A 13,404-nucleotide genomic window follows, 5' to 3' on the forward strand; every position below is an offset into this window, starting at 1 on the left:
GCCAAGCAGCCCCATTAACTGGAGCAAGTTACCAAGCAGTCCCGTTAACTGGCGATGCCGGGGGCCGAACCTGGGACCTCCCGCACGCCAAGCAGACGCTCGCCCAGTGGGCGAGCGTCTGCTTGGCGTGCGGGAGGTCCCAGGTTCGGCCCCCGGCATCGCCAGTGCTCTTTGCACGTGAAAAAAAACCCCCCTCCCCCAGGGACGGGGCTAGGCTGAAAACCCTACCTCCCCATCCCCCCGTGGCTTTCACTTGCCCAGTTTGGGTGCACAGGGGATTTGTCTTGAAAGATGGAAGAGCTCGAGGAGAGGGGACATCCGTCCCACTTGCAGCCAGGAGTGGGCCAGGCCGCCCCATTCCCCGGCATGCTTGGAGGGGGCCGCTATGTTGTGCATCCCCCCCTCGCCCCGTCCATCAGGCGCCCTGCCCTTGGCGGCGGCGGCGGCGGCGGCGGCGGCGGCTCCCCAGCGCGCCCCCTGCCGGCCGCCGGCGCCGCCGCCTCGCCACGCCGGCCACTCCCTCGCCAGTCTCCACCCGCAGGTCGCCGGAGCCGGGCAGCAGCTGAGCGGCCGCCGTCTTCCCCGCCGCTCCCCGCGCCGTCATGCCGCGCGCCCCCGCGCCCCTCCTGCTGCTGCTGCTGCTGCTCCTCAGCCTGGCCCAGCGCCGCTCCTGGGCCGCCGGGCCGCCGCCCACCGCCCGGACCCCCGGCCGCCCGTCGGACCCTTGCCTCAGCCAGCCCTGCAAGAACGACGGCGCCTGCTCCCCGCGCCGCGCGCCGCTGCTCGCCCTCCAGCCGGCCTACAGCTGCGTCTGCCCCCCGGGGGTCACCGGCGCCGACTGCCAGGTAAGGGCTCTCGGTGCCTGCCCGCCCGCCCGCTGCCCTTGCGCCTCTATAGCGGCTGCTTTTCTCCCTAGGCGGACGCCTCGGGAATCCGCCCCCCCACCCCCCACACACATCTGCTGATGGGTTTTGCTGGCCCTCGCCTCCTGCGCGCGCTCTGGCGGCCGCCCTCCGGCTGGCTGGTGACGGCCCCCAGATGCTCCCGCTAACCTGGCCGCGGAGCCCTTCGCGGCTGAGCCCTGCCTTCCCTAGCCGACAGCCGGTTGGTATTCTGCAACGGTGTCGGTGCCCCCCCCGCCGCCCCATGCGTCTCCCCTCGGTCCCTTTCGCGAGGATTGCCCCATGAGAGGCGCGCGCAAGGAGGCGTCGCGACCCGCGCGTCTGGCAAAGGGTAACGAGGAGCGATAGGGTGAAGAGCGTGGAGGGCGCGCTGGGCGCGTTGTCCGGGGCTGCCCGCCCTTCCTCCCCCGCTCCCACGCCTTGCTTAGATGGACTTCCCCTCCTCTTAAACACCCAGGGTTCTGTTTGGGGAGGGGGGGGGGTTTGCCTGAATGACAAGTTATATGTACTTCCAGAGACAATAATGCAAATTGTTGGTTGAATGGAAGTAGATCGGATTGAAGTAGAGATCTATTGCTAAAATATTGTCGAAGGCTTTCACGGTCAGGGTTCATTGGTTCTTGTGGGTTATCCGGGCTGTGTGACCGTGGTCTTGGTATTTTCTTTCCTGACGTTTCGCCAGCAGCTGTGGCAGGCATCTTCAGAGGAGTAACACTGAAGGACAGTGTCTCTCTCTCTCTGTCCTTCAGTGTTACTCCTCTGAAGATGCCGGCCACAGCTGCTGGCGAAATGTCAGGAAAGAAAATACCAAGACCACGGTCACAGCCCGGATAACCCACAAGAACCAAAGATCTATTTCTGTTCTGCTCAAGGTTAAACCGTGGTGTTTTATTTCACCCCCGCCCCCACACACACACACTCTGCGTTCCTTCTCAGAACAATTTAAAGACATGTTTTCTTTCTTTCTTTTTTTTAAAATAGCTTTCAAACTCATACTGAATATGCTGGTGGTTCTTGTCCTCGGTGAGGTCATTAGACTTTAGGTACCTTGTGGTCTGGTCACATGTAGTGGCTTTTCATTGTACTGGTGAAATGTAAAGCGAGCAACTGAAATTGTTTTTAAAAAAATCTGACGGTTTAGGATGATCAAAATTAATTCCCCCATTTGGTCTGTATGTTGGTGCTGGAAAAGATTAGCACCTCGGTATTCTACTTCTGGTAAAGAAAGAAGCTCATTTCAGAATGAGCTTTAAAAATGGAGTCGTGATCTCCCTTCTCAGAAAATAAAAAAGGAAAATAGTTGGGCTGATGTGTAACAGGATTTAGGTTGCCCTCCTTTGCATCCTTACGTGGAATTGGGTTCCATGGCACCAAGTGGGACTTAGTTCTAACTAAACATGCATAGTGTTGAGTTATTACCAGTGGAACTTGACTGTGTTCAATTTTTCCTTCTTACAGCTTATCTTTAAGAGGCCCAAAAGGTCTATAACCAATAATAGTGCTGTAGCTTTTGTGAAAAATGGAAGAACAGAGATATAATTCTTTTAAGGAAACTCAAAGATTATGCATCTTTGTGCTCATTATGGAAGGTTTTTATTTGAGAATGGGGGCAAAGAGAGAAGCATGGAATGCAGATATTTAAGCAATAAGTTATCTATTCAACTTGAAGTGTTTCCTGTGCTTCATTTCAAAGAATGCATGTCAACTGCAGATTGTGCAGAATCAAAGAGATTTGAATGAATTAAATGGAATCGTTTTTGGCAAGTTTAGCAGTCTTGTTAAGAGGGAATTGACTTTTTACATGCTTTCTTTTCTGCAGAAAGAGAGAAAGTTGCCGCTGCCTTTATACAATGGTATATGATTCTTTTCAATGTCAACAAAGTGTAATAAGGGTATGGAGAGAAGGAGTCACATTGAGAATTTGTGTGAGGAGGAATGAAACTAGTTCCCTAGCAACTTGCAAATAGTTAATACCGCCATAACGATAAATACCTATGAATGGTTTCTTTATACATTACTGGGTTTGAAGGGGTACATAGACACTTGACTAGTGCAGTGTTTTTGTGGAATTGTATTTGGTTCTGTTTATTAGGAGTGTAGATGAAGGTAGCAGTTTAAGCTCGGTAAAGAGGCCTGCTTAAGCCACATGTATTGGACGAACAAGTATTAATGCCTGCAATGTAGAGGGGATTAGTGTAGATTAGTTCAATAGAGAACATACTAATTTAATATAGTCCTTCCCCATAATGAACTATGGCTATTAACCTTTTAATCTTTGAATCATGTACCCCATTTTTCTTCTTCTTAAGATTTAAATAAATTTGAATATCCTAGTATTCACTCATATCCCATGTACCATTTCTTACACCCCAATGCTAACCACACTTTGTGGAAATCAGTGAGACTTGCTTCTATATAATGGGCATGATTCAACCAGTGTGAAGCATATTTAAGTTTCATTGATTTGAATGGGAGAGTTAGGGACATGCATAAAACTTATCAATTAAAAATAAATGCCCTCATCTAGCTGTTGTGGACAGCATCGTGGCTTGGAGCCAGGGTTTCCCACTCATGGAGCATGACTTTCTTGCCTACCCACTGTAACCCAAAATGCCCTCGAAATTCCAGTTTTGGGAGATAGCACAATCTGGGCTATAGCAGGAGGGGCGAGGTGAGAAAGTCTTACTCTGTGGGTGGGAAGCATTTCCACCCCTGGAAACGCTGTACTTGAACCAAGGTCCTAGTTGGTGGTCCTGGATACAGGTGGCCCTTTCTGGGGTTTTTCCCCTTTCTGTTTTTGTCAGAAGATATACTCAGCCTGTTTCGATAGAGTTTGGGTGAACATCACAGTACGATTGAGGTAGTACGTCCAGATGCTCATTCATATCAGCATTGCCCGAAAAAAGGCTTGTTTATGCATCCAGATCTCGCTTGCTGGATAGGAATGACCGTGTGGAACTTTTGCTGGGTTATGTTCAATAGAATGGATATATTGAACAGTCAATTTCTAGATAAATTGGATGTGTCAAACTATCAATCTTCAGATAAATGTTTAGGGATAGACAGTTTGTGTTTCCCCCCCTCTTGCTTTGTAATTCCTAAGATATAAATCTAAGGATTCAAGTACCTTATTTTTGAAACATCAATACACAACTGAAATAATTATAAAGGATTTTATTTAGAAAAGGAGGAAAGCTCAGAGGAAGTTATTTCAGCCATATTTTAATAGCTAGTTAACACCTGTAGGGCAATTTAACTGCATACTTTTTTTCTCGCTGTGTTTTTTAAAAATGAGAGATTTATTTGAGCATAATTTTCTTTGTTGAATATGAATATGGAGTTGTGGATCAGAGGAAGATGTAATTTCAATTGTGTTCAGAAATTTGGTAGTCAAGATGAAATATCCTGCAGTTGGACTGTTAACATGGTCACGGTTGGAAACTGCTCTGAATTATATAAGTGATGAGTTAGCTATAGCAATTCTGGGAACCTCACTGCTCCATTGTTGGTAGGGAAAAGAAGAATACCGACACACTGCATGTGCTCACAATATTTACAAACATGTAAAACTGCCGTTTCATCTACCAAGACTGTCCTTTCACCTGAATTTGTTTTAAGTCTGAAGGAATGAATTCCGCAATGTTATCTAGAGCAGAAGATGCATATTATTGCTTGCTATCTATCATTGAGGGTGAGAATTTACTTGTGCATCACATATACGTTGCACATGGGGATACCTATAGTGATAGATCACATATTTTGCATGCCATAATCCCTTGGTTCAAAATCCCTGGCATTGGCAGTTAAAGGATTTTGGGTAGCAAACCTCTCCTTGAGACCTCGAAGAGTCTGTGGCAATCTAAGCAGATCATACTGGCCTAGAGAGAATAATGGTCTAACTCAATATGTCAATTGCTTATGTTCACATTTGGTAAGAGGCTGGCATACATACATCAGTGTAGCCTTCTGCACCCTATTTGTGAAGCAGTTGTGTTCATTTCCCCCATCTTCATGTATTCTGTAGAAAGGCATGTTGGGGAGCCATTTATGGCTCTCTGCAGCAATCCTGCTTTCAACAAGAAGGAATATGTTCCTCCTTGGCTTTTTGCCTTCCTTGTTCTCCCTAGGATTGCTTGCCCTGGCTTTTAAAAATCTCTTCCTTCCAACTGCAGGCAAAACCAGCCATTTGCAGAGAGAAAGAGGAATGCAAGCAGCCGGACAGTTACTTCCTTATTTATTTCTGCTAAATGAAAACAAGGTATTTGTGATCATGTTTGGGCAGCCATAGCGGTAGCATCTTCATTCATTGGGCAAGGAAAGGGGAGCAAAAGAATGCCCTTTAGTGGCTTTTTGAACAGAATATAATGGTGCCTTATGAGTTGCATGGGAGAGTCAGATCTTCACTAGTCTGATTATGATGAGCTTCTATGCTTGCTCAATGGTTTATAGAATCCTAAGGATGCCTGTTTTGAAGAGATTCTCATGAGATTGAGAAGGGCAGAACCTGAGAAGCAGAATGCATCCTGGCCATTAAAAAATGTGCCATTTATTTTGGTGGAACTTAATTTTGCTCAGTATGTTGAGGTCAGACTTTAAGCTGTGTAATTGTGGCAATTGTCTTCATTTTAAAAGGAGTATAGTTATAATCACTGACTTAAAACTCTCCTCCCCCAACAAAAACTTGGTTCAGAAGTACTGTAATTCTCCAATTGGATTTCATGTAGTTGCTCCATTTCTTGTTTTCATGATTTTTATACAGAAGAGTAGACTGTGAAATTAGTGGACATCTTCAGTGTTGTTTGGCTGAATGCTTGACTCTTTGCCTACTGTGGTCTGATGCTGGTACACACATGTAAGAACGTGCCTCCTGGACTGGTTCAAGAAGAGTGAACTCCTGAAGCTGTCTGTATATCTGCCGCTTGTGTTTTAGAATGTAGTCTTCCGGCCACTCATTCCATCCTATTGAAATGTGGCTGTGCTATTTTCAAGTAGAATTGAGGATTGCCAAATACTGCCATGAATTCTTGTGTTTCCCCATATGTGGCAGTTATTGATCCTTGGTGCACTCATTTCTCTGGACTGTCTTCACTGACAGATGGTATACAATTTCTTTGTGGCAATCTGTGTGTTCTGCCTTACACGGTTTGTGTCCAAGAATCAAATACCAACATAATGTACAATTTTTAAAATAGCTTTACTTTTCCAAACCATCTGTTAACATTTCAGCCATCACCGATTTTTAGACTTGACTCAACCACTGGCTGCTTGCATTTAATGTAGTATTAAGCAAATATCGCGGGACTGCTAATTGAAGAATGAAGTTAGTGTACTGCTACTATGAACACTACACAATTCTCAGTGAGTCATCTAATAATGTGATTGGTTATGTGTATTTACCCAAGTTGAATTGCAGGTAAGGCTGTGGGCTACTGTAGTGGAATACATAAGAGGAGCCATGCTAGATCAGACCAGTGATCCATCTAGTCCAGCATAATGTTTCATGGAGCAGCCAACCAGTTGCCCTGGAGGGCCAACAAACGGGACATAGAGGCCAAAGGTTTCCCCTGATGCTGTCTCCTGGGACTGGTATTCAGGGGCTTGCTGCCTCTGTATATGGAGGTTCCCTTAACTCGCCATGGCTAGTAGCCATTGATGGACCTATCCAACGTGAATCTGTCTAATCCCCTTTTAGAGCCATCTATTGTTGTGGCTATCACTACATTCACTGACGCTGAATTCCACGATTTAATTATTTTAAATTTACATCTAAGCCTTAAGGGATGCAGAGACGCTAGAAGTAGTTGGAAACCTGAAGAAGCGAGAAGAAGAGCAAAGCTTAAGTACTGAAGGGATTCAAGTCAGGAAAAAGGAGGTTAGGTTTGCAGTGGTTATTAGATCATTAGCCAAACTTAGGAATTAATATTACCTGCCAGTCATAGGGGTTGATTTGTATAACTCTTCTGTGACCAAAGGTTTGATTGTAAGAGGCCCAGACAGTTCACCAAGCTAGGTCATAGCCTCGGATAATGAAGTTCTTGGTTCAAGACCTGAATTCTGGTGTGTGTGTGTGTCTGTGTGGGTGGGCATAAAGTGCTGTCAAGTCACAGCTGACTCACGGTGACCCCCTGGGCCATCCAGGTCAGGGCTGGATTCTATCCCGCCCCGCCCCCCCGAATTTTAGAGGCAATTATCAGCTTTAAGATGTCTTTTGAAGATCAGTTATTAAAGTGTTGCTGGTTTGCACTGATATTCTTGTAATTACTTTCATTCTGTTATCTTTCTTGTCACCTAGACTAGAACACGGGGTCATAGTTAAACTGTGGAACTCCCTGCCCCAGGATGTGGTGATGGCTGCCAGCTTGGAGGGCTTTAAGAGGGGAGTGGACATGTTCATGGAGGAAAGGGGTATTCATGGCTATTAGTTGGAATGGATGCTGGTCATGCTGCATACCTGTTCTCTCTAGTATCAGAGGAGCATGCCTATTATATTAGGTGCGGTGGAACACAGGCAGGATGGTGCTGCTGCACTCGTCTTGTTTGTGGCTTCCTAGAGGCACCTGGTTGGCTGCTGTGTGAACCGACTGCTGGACTTGATGAACCTTGATCTGAACCAGCAGGGCCTTTCTTACGTTCTTATGAAGTGCAGGTGATAAAAGCATTAGAGCAATTTACAATGGACATTAATGTTATTTAGGCACGTGACTGCAAACAGTCCTTTTGGTAGTAGTGTGTTGGATGGGCATTTGGACCCATCACTCAAATGATTGATTTACGGTTGCCACATTTAATCAGGACTAGCAAGTTGTTATTGGTAGAAATCAAGACCTTATAAGTTGTGTGAATTGGTTCTAAATGGTAAGATGATTTTACAATGAACACGATAGTAAAAATAAGCAATTTTGCAAAGGCTTAAAAGAGTGTGTTCCTGTTTCGTGCTTAAACGTTGTTGTTGTTAAGTTTATCCCCTACCTTCCCTGGCACAGCTGGACTCAGGGCAGCTTCCAACAAATAGGCACAAAACCATCATTTATTGGGATCAATACCCAATGCTTTAAATGTACTTTGAAATAATATTTATAATATGATTCATGTACCCTGTTCCATAAGCAGAAGGGGGGTGATAATTCATATTAATGGTTAATATAATCTATGAAAAATTATATTAACAGTATGTCTTTAGGATGAAGATGCAAAACTTAAGATGTTGAAGTGGGTTTAATGACAAATAAGAGCATTATGAATATTTAGAAAGGGCCCTTTCTTTTCATAGTACTCCAACAACTTATTGAATTTGTTTGAAAAGGCTCCTTTGCATAATTTGCAATGCAATGCAAATTGTTTAGCTTCAAGGAATGCTTCAAGAGTTTCAAGCACTATGGTTTACCTTCTTGTGCTGAAGGTGGCTGAAAAGCACTGATAAAAGCTTTGTGGTAACCCAGAAATACTAGAAGGGAAAATGGGGGGGTGGGAGAAGGGAGGAAGACGAAAAGATCCCTTGATCATTTTGTCTGTAGTCTTCTTGCTCCTGTGTTTTCACCCTTCTCCATCAGCCTTGGTTTTCTCCTACTGACTGCCAGCTCTGTTTCTGAACATGACCTTATGAGTGACTTGGGCTTAAGACATGCATATTATTAGTTCACTACACGTTTCTGACCTGTGTTTTATTACCCTTGCTAGATTCAAGGGCTAGCACCTTAGAGACCAACAAGAATTTTGGAGTATAAGCTGATGGAGGAAGCTTTGACTCTCGAAAGGTTATACTCCGAAAATTATGTTGGTCTCTAAGGTGCGAGTGGACTCGTATCTAGCTCTTTAACTGCAGACCAACATGGCAACCTCCTGAAACAAATTTCTCTTGCTGTATCTGAAATTCAGCAACCTTTACCTCTTTTCTCTTTAATTCCTATGCTGTTGTCTTACTGTCAGATTCCCTGCTTCTGTTGTCTTCTCCCACTCTTCCTTTTTCACCTCAAGGCTTTGCTCAGCTGTGGTTAATACCATCAGTGCCCCCTTCCAGTTTCTTCATCTTCATTTCTTTCCTCCGTCAGTTCTGCATTCTTCTTCTATATAAGCTCTTAATTCCCCCTGCTTCCTTCTCTCTTGCTGTTGTTAGTCTCCATGGTCACACTCTGGCTCCCTTAAATGTTTTTCAGCCTCCTTAAGCTATTTTTCCTTTTTATTTCAAGACAGTTATTGTTTCTGTTTATTAAAGAATATCTTTAGATCCTTCACTTCGCCAAAACTAGTATCCTGTTCTCAAGAGAGGGGTCCTTTCCCAACTCCCTTGTCATTTCCCAGCATCCTTCTTTCTTTCTGCTATTTTTATCTCTTCCAAGCTGTTCTGTTCTAACCATTCCATTGAATCTGCTTTTACTTTTTATTGCTAAGGATCTTCCTTTACCAAATCTCATACTCATTACTCAGTTATCTGTTTTCATCTTTTGGTACTGCAGAGGTTTTGTTCTTTTGGGCTCATGGAACTCTCTGGATTTCTATTTATTTTATTTAGAAACTGTCTAAGCTGCCTCTCTAGAGCCATGCTTGACTATGCTGAAAAGGTAAAATATACTAAAATATGAACACAGACGAAATTATCAGTATTTAAACAAGCTATATAACTACCCTCAGTTTAGAAGCACACCTTTAAACCTTCTTCCCCCAAAGGAACTTTTCATTTAAAGCCTAAGGGAATAGAACTGTTTTGGCCTGTTGCCTAAAGGCACCGAGCAGGCTTAAAAAGGGGAGGGCATACCAAAGGAGAGGCACCACTACTGAAAAAGCACTGTTTCTGGTTGGTAACTACTGGCCGGGCAGACAGTAGGGCTTGGTAGGAGGATCTTAATTGGCAGGCTGAATAGCATTGGAGGAGGCAGTCCAGATACCCCGGCTCATGCTGGCTTAGGGCTTTGAAGGTAAAAACTAGCACTTTGAATTGTGTCTGGAAACAAATGGCAGCCAGTGAAAATCTTTCAGCTCAGAGATGATATAACCCCTTTATCTATCCAGCCCATGACTGTAGCCTGTTTACCTCATTTTGGACTAACTGAAATTTCTTGACAGTTTTCAAAGACAGCTCTTTGTAAAGTTCAGTACAGTAATCTAACCTAGATGTGATCACAACATGGATCACTGTGGCCGGTTGAAGCAGATAAAAGAAGTTACATGTCATGGAGGAGACTTGAGCGCCCACCTGTAGGCCAGGATGCAGAAGCACCCCCAAGGTCCTTCAGGGACAGCACAATCTCCTCTAGAGTAGGACATCTCCTCAATCCTATAGTGCCTTTGTCATTGATCCACAACATTTTGTTCTTGTCTGGATTGAGTTGCAGAGCCTGAGAAGGTGCAGAAAAGACCAACCAAAATGATCAGGGGGCTAGAGCAACTGCCCTGTAAGGAGCAGTTGAAACTCTTAGGGCTGTTTAGTTTAGAAAGAAGGAGGTTGAGGGGAGACATGATAGAGGTCTAGAAAAGTATGCATGGTATGGAGAGAGTGGACAGGGAGATGTTTTTCTCCCTCTCTCATAATACGAGAACGCGGGGTCCATCTGCTGAAGCTGGAGGGTAAGAGATTCAAAACAGATAAAAGGAAGTATTTCTTCACACAACACATAGTTAAATTGTGGAACTCCCTGCCCCAGGATATGGTGATGGCTGCCAACTTGGAAGGCTTTAAGATGGGAGTGGACATGTTCATGGACGATAGGGCTATCCATGGCTGCCAGTCAAAATGAATATTAGTCATGATGCATTCTCTCCAGTATCAGGGGAGCATGCCTGTTATATTAGGTTCTGTGGAACACAGGCAGGATGCTGCTGCAGTCATCTTGTTTGTGGGCTTCCTGGAGGCACCTGGTTGGCGACTGTGTGAACAGACTTGATGGGCCTTGGTCTGGTCCAGCATGGCTTTTCTTATGTTCTTGTGAGTTTCATTTTATTGGCCTCATCTATCCTTTTAGCTTCTCCAGGTACTTGTGCAGGGCTTCCACAGACCTACCACACTTGGCTGCTATGGGGAAATATAACTGGTATTTTCACGATTGTGGGCTCTCATTCCAAATCTCTGGATGGTCTCTCCCAGCTTTATTCATGTAGGTTTTAAACAGCATGGGTGAACAAGATGACCCCCTGCAGGACCCCACAGTGTAAATGCCAGTTCTCCAAGCAACCGTCCTCCAGCATTGCATTCTAGAACTGGCCGGTCTGGTGAGAGCAGAACTGCCAAAGCAAGATGTCCCCTACTGCCAAACCAGCCAGCCACTCCAGAAGGATACTGTGGTCAATAGTGCTGAAAGCCACTGAGAGGTATAGGAAAATTAACAGGAACACACTTCCTGGGCTGTTATCCTGGCAAAGACCCTCACTCATGTTTACCAATACTATTTCTCTCCCAAGGAAAAGCTTCACTCATGTTTACCAATACTATTTCTCTCCCAAGGAAAAGCTTGAATCTGGATTGAAATGAGTCTGATCTGTTTCCCCCAAGACTGACTGCAGTTGCATAGCACCTTGCCCAAGAATGGAATGTTGGCCACCAGATGGTAATTGTTTAGGCCATTCAAACCCAGGGATACCTTCTTTAGGAGGAGTCTTGCAACCACGTCTTACAAAGTGGCCAAAATTACACTTTCTTACAGTGATGCGTTGTTTACCACCCAGACCCACTGAACCATCACAGCTAGGTACAATAGCCATGAAGAGCAAGAGTATAGCTTAGATATTAGTGGATCACACACTTCTAAAAAGCTAGTGTGATGTAGTGGTTAGCATTCTGGACTAGGACCAGGGAGATCCCAAGTTCGCACCTTCACTCTGCCGTGAACGCTTGCTGGATGAGTTTTGCATTCTCTCTGGCTGACACTTGTCTACTCACCACCTCTAAGACCACTTCTTCTGTCTCCTTTCTCCATTCCTTTTCATACTTACTATTTAATTCTGGTGGAATGTTCTGCCTCCTAAGACATGGATGTTTCTATCTGTCCTTATATTTATAGAGTGGCCGAAGTCTTTCTCTTGGTGAACATTCCCCTCTTGGTGATCACCCATACATTTTGTGATACATTCCTCTTTGCTTTCCCCCATGCTGTTTTACCAGTCAAAACACCCACATAAGCCTAGTAGGAAAGAAGACCAGTCACTCTGTCTCTCCCTGTCTTTTGTCCCTGTTGGGACTAATTGCAGCCTGGAAGTGGTATGGGAGTTGCCTCTTCCCCAGCCCCATGGCCCTAGTCTTAATTGTAGCCTCTTGCAACTGCTTTTTATCATTAAAAATGCTGGGAGTTTATTAATAATGCAAGCCACTGTTCATATCACCCATTTTTCTTTTTGTTATACTATTTGCTCTGAGGTAAGCAATTCTGTGTCCCATATACAGAAATTATTTCTGATGTATTTTTAAGATGAATACGTGTTTCATTATAGATCCGTACTTAAGTTCTGGTTGATATTGGGTTTCATTCCCATTCATACTTCAAGGTCAGACCACATTCAAATATTTTTACTTTATTGATATTCTTATGCAGAATTCAAAAAGCCTAGCATTTTAATCTCAAAAACTAGAGCTTCTGGATAGCTCAAGCTTATCTATATATTGTTGGACACGCTGTGCTGCTGGAAATTGAGAATGGGAAGGGTTTAATTTCCTGTACTGGCAGACCCAGGCTGCAGTACAGAGGGCTGCTCAGTTTACTCCTTGTGGGCCACTCAGGCAGTTTTAAAACAATTTGTGATGTTGTACAGGGAGCTGCAGTTAGAATGCATTTCTCACTTGATCTCACACTTGAATACATTTCTCACTTGATCTCACACTTGAACACCATCAGTCCAGTTAACTGAAAATGGGAACTTTCTGATTTTGGATTGGAGGGTCCAATGCAGTTGATTACAGTGGTTGCCAATTAGGGTTGCCAGCTCCAGGTTGGAAAATACCTGGAGATTTTGGGGGTGGAGTCTGAGGAGGGCAGGGTTTGGAGAGGGGAGGGACTTCAATGCCATCGAGTCCAATTGCCAAAGCAGCCAGTTTCTCCAGGGGAACTGATTTCCCTAGCAGGAGATCTCCAGCCACCACTGGGATGCTGGCAACCCTATTACCAATTCATTCCTCCTTACACCATTGTTCATGTAAATAGATATGCTGTAAGCCACTAGCATTATAAGAGGGCTCAAAGTGGATTTTTTTTGGTAAACGTGAAGGTTTGTAAGAATAATGAAGTCAAGGCAATGAAATTTTATTGAACAAATTCTAATGGAATTGGTATGGAAGGCATGGTGAGAAGAAACTCTGAAGAGGGGGAAAGGAATCTTGGGAATTTGACCTTCTTAAATTAGTATTAGTATCAGTAGACAGCCAGCTTGGTGTAGTCGTTAAGAGTGGTGGACTCTAATCTGGAGAACTGAGTTCAATTCCCCACTCCTCCACATGCAGCCTGCTGGGTGACCTTGGGTAAGTCACAGTTCTCTCAGAACTCACTCAGCCCACACAGAGGCAGGGAATTGCAAACCACCT

General features: G+C 44.7%; 1 protein-coding gene across 1 annotated transcript in view; it reads left to right on the forward strand.

The window, feature by feature from the left end:
* The first annotated feature begins 602 nt into the window (after positions 1-602).
* DNER (delta/notch like EGF repeat containing) overlaps positions 603-13,404 on the forward strand; it is a 171,906-nt gene continuing 159,104 nt past the window's right edge. Inside the window, exon 1 of the mRNA XM_056850405.1 lies at positions 603-845. Within this exon, the coding sequence (XP_056706383.1) occupies positions 603-845 (243 nt within the window). The remainder of the gene's footprint in view (positions 846-13,404) is intronic.

The sequence above is a fragment of the Euleptes europaea genome, chromosome 5 (assembly GCF_029931775.1).
Source record: "Euleptes europaea isolate rEulEur1 chromosome 5, rEulEur1.hap1, whole genome shotgun sequence".
Taxonomy (NCBI): domain Eukaryota; kingdom Metazoa; phylum Chordata; class Lepidosauria; order Squamata; family Sphaerodactylidae; genus Euleptes; species Euleptes europaea.